The 9,448-nt window shown below is 47.4% G+C and overlaps 1 protein-coding gene across 1 annotated transcript; it reads left to right on the forward strand.

The window, feature by feature from the left end:
- Positions 1–246: 246 nt before the first annotated feature.
- ZPR1 (ZPR1 zinc finger) lies at positions 247–8,037 on the forward strand. The gene is made up of 14 exons (XM_089537678.1): positions 247–475; positions 951–1,112; positions 2,646–2,736; positions 3,536–3,606; positions 4,215–4,301; positions 4,430–4,552; positions 4,840–4,893; positions 5,050–5,116; positions 5,433–5,503; positions 5,596–5,685; positions 5,996–6,106; positions 6,428–6,514; positions 6,702–6,767; positions 7,426–8,037. Exons 1-14 carry the CDS (start codon positions 296–298, stop codon positions 7,558–7,560), a joined length of 1,395 nt encoding a protein of 464 aa, XP_089393804.1. The 5' UTR covers positions 247–295; the 3' UTR covers positions 7,561–8,037.
- Positions 8,038–9,448: the final 1,411 nt, after the last annotated feature.

The following is a 9,448-nucleotide window of genomic DNA, read 5'->3' on the forward strand; positions in this document are numbered from 1 at the left end:
TCCTCCTGACCCTTGGCCAAGCTCTCTGAGGGGAAACCTCTTTATTTAACTTGGCGAGGCCATTTTGGCCATTCATGCACCCATTATTGGGCCGAGGCCTAGTTTGGGGGTTGAAGCCCGCCTGGGAGTAGAGAGGCCGCGTGACGTCACGGTTGCCCATGGAAACGGGCGGAGGCGGGAGAGGAGGGGAGGAGGCGCGCGCATGCGTGGGAGGGAGGGGGCGCAACTTCCGGTCTGAGGAGGAACGCTTCCGGGTCGGTTGCCAGAGAGGAGGAAAAGAGGCAAAGAGGCAGTCATGTCGGCCTTCCGGGCGCTGGACCCGGCTAGAGGGGAGCCGGGCGACGGAGGCGGCAGAGCCGGGGCGGCCTCTTCGTCTTCCTCCGCCTCCGGAGGCCTCTTCCGGCCCCTGAGCGCCGAGGACGAGGAACAGCAGCCGGCCGAGATCGAGTCCCTCTGCATGGCCTGCTTCCGACAGGTGAGCCAGGGAGACGTAAGGGCTGGAAACACAAACGGAGATGGTGAAGCCGTGCTTCGAAGCGGAGGGCGAGATGGAGGACGTGTCCGGGAAAAGGAGGACGTGCCTGGCCGCTCTGATATAAACATGAGCCCGGGCTTCAAATGGAGGGCGTTTGGGGAGTCCTCCTGGGCAGTAAGCTTTCCAAAGTAGGGGCAGAGAAGCTTTGTTCCTCCAGAGGTTTTGGGCTTGGGCTCCCAGTGTCCCTGACCCTTGGGGCTCCTAGGAGTTGAAGCCCAAAACACCTGGAGCACTAAAGTTTGGCAATCCCTGGAATATGAGGAAAGGACATCAGAAGTGGGTAGAGCCAGTCAGTGGGTTGCGGACCCTCCCCTGAAGAGGCTGAGGCTGAGGCTGGGAAATAGGCCTTCCTTGTCTTCTTAGTTGTGAGCTCTTGCTGTTTGGACTAAGGCCCTTTTCTCTCCTCCGAACGCAGGGAGTGACCCGGCTGCTGCTGACCAAGATCCCGTTCTTCAAGGAGATCATTGTCAGTTCGTTCGCCTGCGGCAGCTGCAACTGGACCAACACAGAGATCCAGTCGGCCGGCCGGATCCAGGACCAAGGCGTCCGCTATACTTTGGCCGTGCGGAACAAGCAGGTGAGTTGGAGCCTGGCCTCTGAAGCCGTATGGACAGCTTGGGAGGCCAGCGTCGACACCGCCTCTGCCTCCCAAATCCTTCCTGAGAAAGCGGTGGGCCTGCGCTTAAGAGTCATGGCATCGGTCCTTCCTGGCAAGGCTGGCGCTGTGGGCTGGGTGACTTTTCATCCATCAGATATCATCAGCCCAGCTGGGTAGGAGCTCAAAGGATGTGATTCATTAATAGTGCTAGAAGTAACCAGTCTGGGTCCGATTAGTATCTGGATGGAGGACAAAAATAATTGTATGGTGGGGGGGGGGGGGTCACCCTCTGTGAAATGGTGTACCCTATAAATATACCTGGGTCTCCATTCTGTGGTTCTTGTATTGTGTAATACTATGGCAAGATATGGGAGGTTTAATGGCATCCCTTATAACAGTGGTTCTCAACCTTTTAATGCAATTCCTCATGTTGTGGTGACCCCCAACAATTGAATTACTTTCATTGCTACTTCGTAACCACATAAAATATGTGTTTTCCGATGGTCTTAGGTGACCCCTCTGAAAGGGTCATTCGACCCCCAAAGGAGTCGCGACCCACGGGTTGAGAACCACTGCCTTATAATGAGAGAAACTGTATCTGTGAAGGGCATGAAATCGAGGATATAGCACACACACTGTTTAAGTGCAAATTGTATTAGAAGGCAAGAGACTTGTATCTCAGGCCCTATATTAAACAAACAATGCACTGGGATAGGCCTATTACAACAACATACTTTATGAGCGGCCAAGAATCAAAAATATATTGCATTACAGCTCGGTATTTAAGCAAAACGATGCGTTTGAGATCTTTAGAAGTGGGGCTGATTGGGGCAAATTGCAGGGATGATGAAGAAATAAGGTGTATAAATGTATCTCTTTTATGTCTATTTAATGTATTATTGCCTATTGTATTTATATACTCTTACACATTTCATTTTTATGTTCTTTTTATTTATTTCTATATAGAGTTTTTATATACAGTTCTGTTTGTTGTATTTTGAGATGGCCCATGGGCTAATCAATAAACATGGATTGATTGACTGTATTGTATAAACTGTAACAAGGGTTCAAATACAATTATATCCCACCAAAGGTGCAGATTAAAACCAAGGGGTCATATTTGTTAGACTAAAGAATGCCTGCTCTTTTACTTGTGAGTTGTCTTTTGATGCAGTGGAAGGCTTTTTGGAGGTTCCTCAACAGCAGCCTAGCAGAGGGATGGGAATCCTGCAGACCTCCAGATGTTGTTGAACCGCAGCTCCCAGCATTCCTCACCATTGGCTGTGCTGGTCAGGGCTGATGGGATTTGCAGTGCCTCAATATCCAGAGGGATGCGCAGTTTCCATGACTGGGCTGGCATTCACGCCTGGTCTGGGTTGGGATGGTTTTATCTACTGGTTTGTGCTGCCCTTGAGTTGGTGCCTTGGGCCTGTCCTCGGTCCTGCCCTTTGGGTGGGCTGCAGGGCGGCCTCTTAAGCTGGCATAACCTTTCCTGTAAATCATTCTCTCCAGGATATGAATAGGGAAGTGGTGAAGACTGACTGTGCCACAGCTAGAGTCCCTGAGCTAGACTTTGAAATCCCTGCTTTTTCTCAGAAGGGAGGTGGGTATATATGGTCGTTTTGGTATGTCTTGGGGCCGTTGGCAGTAGTCTTGGGACACTGGAACTTCTTGCACAGCCACAATGCTGTCGAGATGGCCTTTCACAGAGGAGGGGCCCTGACTTCGGGGTGTGAAAGGGACTTGTTCCATGGGGGGCTTTGGGGTTGTGGGTTGTGCAGAGTCGAGGCTTCAGCCAAGGGGTTCAGGGATCCTGGCTCAAATAGCAGTGTTCTGTGTTCCAGATTCTCTCTGGAACACCTTTCTGTCTAAACTTTCTGTGGAATCCATACTTCTGGTAAACCTTTCTCTCTGTTCCTACAATATTGCTCTTGTTTTTCTCTTGCTGAAGTAATGGCTGCTTTTCAAAACAGTGTTGATGTTTAGCTGTGTATGCCACCTCTCTGTGTAATCTGGGTGTCCACAGCAGCAGCAGTTTGTGTGATAGTTACAGCTGCTGTGGTCCCCCCCCCCCCCCCCCCCGTGAAGTCAGACATGAAGTAGAATAGAGAAAGGGAGCACTTTCACAGAGGAATCACAAATAGAAGAGCAACAGAAGGCATGTGCTCTTTGAAGGACAGAGGTTGCGGTGGCTTCTCTTCACAGTTGTCATCCAGGCTCTATCTCAACATGGGGAATCTAATGCCCAGAGTCCTAAAGTAGCTAACCTGTGAAGCCCAGCTAATGAGCCAGACTCATTATTTCCAGTCATAACAGTCATTTGTATAAGCCAGGAGAGAAAACCATAATTGCTCAGCTTGAGAATGGAGTAGTAACGTTTACGGCTTCTTGCCTCTTCCCAGCTCTGACCACCCTTGAAGGGTTAATTGACAGAGCCATAGCAGGACTGGAGCAGGACCAGCCGGGCCGCCAGGTAAGTGGCTTGCAAGGGATCTATCTGTGAGTGCTTTCCTCTTGCTTCTTGGGTTTCTGGGATGGCTGAGGGTGCTGCTGCTGAGCAGGCTATGTGCCTTGGGGTTAAGTATTAACTGCTAACTAAAATGAGTTTCTAACATTATTTTTGCTGCAGAAATGATTGAAGAGCAGCCTGTGTATAAAACAAACACTGGCCTGCCTTAAAGTTTTTTTTTTATTAAAACATTTGGGAAACAAAACTTGGATGATATCTGGAAGCATTAAAAGAACTTGAGGCTTGGGTAGTTCTGACATTGTCAGTTGTCCAAAATGTTTTAATTTGTTGAATAGTATTGTTAACAGCTCTATAGGCTCATAATATGGTTGGTTAGACCTTTAACTGCTACATTTAAATAGTCCTAGTAATAACATATAGCACATCTGTGGTAAAGTTTATAGCCTGCTTTCTGGACAGTTGCCGACAGCAGAACAGTAGGCAGTCCCCAGCTATAGTATACAAATTATGTGACCTGGTATGGAACAGCTTCTGATTTGCACGTTGGTCTTTTCTGCAAATGTAACCCCTTTCTTCCTGGGCTAAAGGCAGCTATTTCTTGTTGATGACAGGAAATTGATACAGCTCTGGCTGAAAAGATAGATGGATTCATCTCCAAGTTGAAGCGCTTGAAGGAAGTGGAATCACCCTTCACTTTTGTAAGTATTGTCTGGGCAGGGCAGCCAGCAAGGATTTGGTCTGTACAAGTGTGTACTCCAGTTTTCCCTGCAAAAGCAAGAAGGGTGATGTGGTGGCTTTTCTCATGAACATCTTTTCTTTCTGCTAGATCCTAGATGACCCTTCTGGCAACAGCTTTGTGGAGAACCCTCATGCCCCACTGCGAGATGAAGTTCTGGTGGTCACCCATTACTGGAGAACTGCTGAGCAGGCAGCCATGCTGGGAATTGAGGTGACATTGAGTTAAGGGGTATCTGCGTTTGGCAGAGTCATGAAAGCTCTTTCACTGCTTACTTCTGAACTACTGTAATGTGGGCTATAGTCAGTGACAGCATACATTTAAATGAATTTTCCTTTAAAACTTGGTTGCTTTTGCTCCTACAGATGCCACAGTTGTATTCCTCTGGAAATCATTCCAACTTTTGTGGCACTGTAGAGCTTCTTGTCCTCTGACCTCACTTGTAGCTCCTAAGTTGGCGTGGCAAGGAATGTGGTTCTAATCTCTGTCTTATTTCTCAGGCTGAGGAACCCCATGAAAACTCACCTGACTCTGCTGATGATCTCAGAAATGAGGTGAGTGAGTGGTCTGCTGCTTGGCTGGTTCTGATGAAGCAGCAGGTGCCCCTGTTGGATCTGCAGTGTTCCCTGGGTGAGTCTGCTTCTTGACTTGAGAAGAGTGTGGTCTTTGGAAGAATGCTTCAACATTGCTTCTCTTGCATGCTGTCACAGGTGCTGCAGTTCAACACAAATTGCTCTGAATGTAATGCACCTGCCATTACAAACATGAAGCTGGTGCGTATCCTTTGAGCTGGTGAAAGAGCAACATACCCAGCTTCAGGTAGGACCATGTGGAGGAGACGGATTGCTCATGGCCAGAAAGCACATTGCAACCATACCCATCTTCTGAGGGAGTTGCACCAGTGGCCAGAATGCATGCTGCTGGGGCTGGAAGTGTTAGTCTGAGCTTCTGACAGCATATGGAGGTAATGAAACAATATTTTTGTGTAAAAAAAGGATGCAGGGCTTGCATCTGTATGTGGTAGACAGGGTGGTGTGTGTGAACTTGGCTGCCTGAATCTGAACATAGGTTTCCTTGACGTCTCTCAACTCAGAGATTCCCCACTTTAAAGAAGTCATTATCATGGCCACAAACTGCGATGCCTGTGGGCATAGAACGAACGAGGTGAGGCTTTGTGCTCTGGAGCAGACTGAGATCTTCTTGGACTCCACACCTCTGTCCCGACTCTGTTTAACAGTTTGCCTGCCTGTCCTCAGGTTAAATCAGGAGGAGCCATAGAGCCGTTGGGAACCAAGATCTCCCTTCATGTAACGGACTCATCGGATCTGACGAGAGACCTTCTGAAGGTATGCCAAGGAGTCTTGTAGCAGCTTTGAAATTAGCACACACAGTGAAGTTGTAGCACAAAGCTTTTGTTGGCTAAGTCTACTTCATCAGATGCAGAGTGTTTCAGATGCATGAACAGTCCATGCACTTGAGGAAGAAGACCCAGTCTATGAAAGTCTATGCCACAACTTCTTTCACATAGCCAGTCTCAAAAAGTGCTACAGTTCTGAAGGCAGTGCACCTTTCCTGTTCTTTGGCTTGCAAATTTTTGCCACCAACTTGCCTAGCTTCTGGTCTTTGAGAAACTAATTCAGATTTCTTTGTCCACAGTCTGAAACCTGCAGAGTGGAGATTCCAGAGCTAGAGTTCGAGTTAGGAATGGGAGCCCTGGGTGGCAAATTCACAACTCTGGAAGGACTGCTGAAGGATATCCAGGGTCTGGTGAGCTATCTTTGTTATTCAGTGCAGCATATTCAAGGCAAACCTAACACAGCTATGTATAGTGCATGAAAAATAAAACAGCCTATCAAATATTATGTCAAATCAAGATGTGATCATGGAAAGGAAAATAAGCAGCAAAAGTGTAGTTGCCTCATTGGCTGCCCTTCAGCTGGTGGAGTTACTTCTTCCTCTTGGCTGATGAGATCTTGGCAGAACATTCACGGTTGAGTGAGAAAGCTGGGAGTGTGTGTGATTGTGAAGAAGAGGGGCAACGAGACTCTGCTTGACCAGCACCTTGACACTGAATCATCTCTTCCACAGGTGGAAAAAAACCCCTTCACCCTTGGAGACAGCTCTAACCCTGACAGAACTGAGAGACTCCATGCGTTCATCAAGAAGCTGCAGCAGGTCAGGCACCTCCCTGTTTACCTGCTCCCTGCTGTGTCTTCTTGTGGTGCTGTTGCCTGACTGGAAATAGTTTTAGGCACTTAGGAATGATTCTTCTTCTGGACACAGGCTGATTCTCTGAGACGGAAAGGATGGTGAACTCTTTCCTTCATTCTTTGATGAGTCTGCCTTTTTCCTCCCTTCCCAGATCCTGGATGGGCAGCTGAAGGTACATTTTGTCCTTGATGACCCTGCAGGGAACAGTTATCTCCAGGTAATGTGAAATTGGAAGGGTAGAGGGAGAATATCATGAGCAGATAGTTCTGTTGGAAGCAGCAGGTATATCTCAGGTGCAGTAAAATAGTAAAAGTGAGATAGGTGGAGTGGTCTATCGAAAGATGCCAGTTTGGGTATCCTTCGGAATGTGTAGGAAATGGTTGGTTACAAGCAATCTGAAACATTGGCCTGAGGACTTGCCAGCTGCATAGCTGAGTGTGGAAAACCAAACGGATGCATCCTGCTCCTTTTGAAAAATCATGTTGGGTAATATAAAGGAGTTCTGAGAGGACAAATCCCAACTTAAAAGAGCCTATGGACAAATTGTAGGGAGAAGCAGGAGATAACTACAGTCATACCATACCTGGGCTTAGTTACTCCATACCATGGGAACCAAGCATCATAGAGAATACAGTGTTTGAGAAGCACTTCAAAGGAAGCAAGAGGTGGCATTGCTTGGGTTTTCTCGAATGCACTTCTAAGCATAGGGGGCTGTGCAGAAGAAATGGAAGAGTTGTTTGAGGGAGGGAGAGATCTCTGGATGACTGAGGGCATTGGAGATGCAGGAGTGAAGGTTACAGGGTGGCATTATGGGCTGGGAGGGAAAGGCATCCATGTCATGCCTCTGCTTACCCCGGCCTCCCTGATGCCTACAGAATGTCTATGCTCCTGAGGAAGACCCCGAGATGAATGTGGAACGCTATGAGCGGCGGTTTGAACAGAATGAAGAGCTGGGCCTCAATGATATGAAGACGGAGGGCTATGAGGCAGAGCCCTCCTCCAAGCGGTAGCAAGAGCCCACTTCAAGTGCAACCCAAGGACACCAACGGAGAAAGAAAGGAACTTTCTTGGCAGAGATTTCTCCTTGGGAAGGAGTAGTTTGCATCTGTGGTTTGTACCTCTCAAGACTGATTTTCACTTACTGTCAGCAGCCAGCAGTGCCTGCCTACGTATTAAAGCTGAATTGTGGCTGAGTTGGAATCTGACTGGCTTATCTGTAGGCTGATGTCCTGTTTGGGGCTTGGGCTGGGTGGGGATCCATTTTGTACAAATGAGCCACCCTTGTCCAGGCACTGCAGTCTTCCTGGTGTCTGACTGGGTTATTCAGCACTCGGTTGCATTTTGGGTCCTGTCCAGTGTATGGATGGTGGCTTGTATTTCTACCATTTCTGCAACATTGACAGCCCTTTACTGCCCTCTTTTCTGCAAATGTTTGTCTTTTTCGTCTACCTACTTTGAGCAATAAAAAAGTGGATCTGTTCTCGTAATTGAAGAGTGACTGCCTTGCTATGAGAGGAGGATGTTGAACAACTTTATTTATATCCCTTTCCTCAAAGGTGGGACTCAATTTGGCTTACAAACTACGAGGGGTACATTAGCTAAAAAGAAGACCACTGACTTGCTAGAGCTGGTACTATAAGGAAATAATAAGGGCCTAAAGGGATAATAGGGTTGTAATGACCAAGTCTAGTTCCATCCTGGCAGAAAGGTGGGGTATAAATTCAATAAATGGAAATAAAAAATAGTTCCCTGCTCAATGTAAAAAGTGGTCCTGATGTTGAAAAATGAAAGCCTTACCCAAACAGTGTTGCTGTATTGTTTCCTCTGGTTGTGTGTGAGGTACTCAAGTGTAGTTTATCTGGGCCTTTTATGTAGATTCTGGGGTAATGTCCTCTTAAAAATCTTTGCTTGGTGGGTGAGTAGAGGACAGACTGCTTGCAGTGGAGCTAGATAGAGTATTATTATTTGCCTTGCTGCATCTGCCTAGAGGCCAATCCTGTGGCCTGTCAGAAATCCACCCCCCCACCCGGCAACCCCACAAGAAAGGTAATCACCACTTAGTGATACTTACTAAGATAATTAGTAAAAGTATCTTCCCTAAGGAAGCTAAAACTGATGATATTTTTAAAAAGTACAAATGCAGTTGTAAAAACCATCCAAGAGCCTGTAATAGCTCCTGTGGAGGCTCATTGCCATCCTGGCTGCTAGCCACTGAGAGTTTTACATGACTTCGTAGAAGAGAATTCTTGCCTGAATTCTATGTATGGTTGCAAATACTGGGTCCTGGAAAAGGCTGACCGCAAGAGAACGCATTTGAAATGCAGCGCTGGAGGAGAGGTCTATGGATAACACGGACTGCCAAAAAGACCTATAAATGGGTCCAAGGGCAAATCAAGCCTGAGCTCTCCTTAGAACAGTGATTCCCAAAGTTTGGTCCTACAGGTGGATGGCCATCTCCCATTGTCTTGTCCCCCTTATTAAGCAGAGGCTGGATGTCCATCTGTCACAGGATATGCTTTGATTGAGAGTTCCTGCATGGCAGGGGTTTGGACTGGAATTGGATGGCCATTATGGTCTCTTCCAACTTTAATTCTATGTGTTTTGGACTTCAGTTCCCAGAAGCCCCAGCCAATTTGGCCAACAAAATCCTGGGAGCTGAAGTCCAAGGTCTTAAACACACTGCAGAAATAATCCAGTTTGAGACTGCTTTCTTTAACTGCCTTGGCTCAGTGTTCGGGGATCCTGGGAAGTGAGGCACCAGAGCTCTCTGACAGGAGGTTAAATGTCTCACAGAACGACAGTTCCCAGAATTCCCCAGCATTGAGCCAGGGCAGTTAAAGCGGTCTCAAACTGGATTATTTCCTCAGTGTGTTTTGGATGCAAAAGAGGTCCAGAGTT

The sequence above is a fragment of the Sceloporus occidentalis genome, unplaced genomic scaffold, assembly GCF_023333645.1.
Source record: "Sceloporus occidentalis isolate IW3139 unplaced genomic scaffold, rSceOcc1.0.p SCAF_9, whole genome shotgun sequence".
Classification (NCBI taxonomy): Eukaryota; Metazoa; Chordata; class Lepidosauria; order Squamata; family Phrynosomatidae; genus Sceloporus; species Sceloporus occidentalis.

Bases quoted from the DNA above. Each gene is read 5' to 3' on its own strand.
- ZPR1 (XM_089537678.1), top strand. From the start codon at position 296: ATGTCGGCCTTCCGGGCGCTGGACCCGGCTAGAGGGGAGCCGGGCGAC. The intron at 3,607-4,214 runs GTAAGTGGCTTG...TGTTGATGACAG, and splicing joins AGGACCAGCCGGGCCGCCAG to GAAATTGATACAGCTCTGGC. The intron at 6,768-7,425 runs GTAATGTGAAAT...TGATGCCTACAG, and splicing joins CAGGGAACAGTTATCTCCAG to AATGTCTATGCTCCTGAGGA.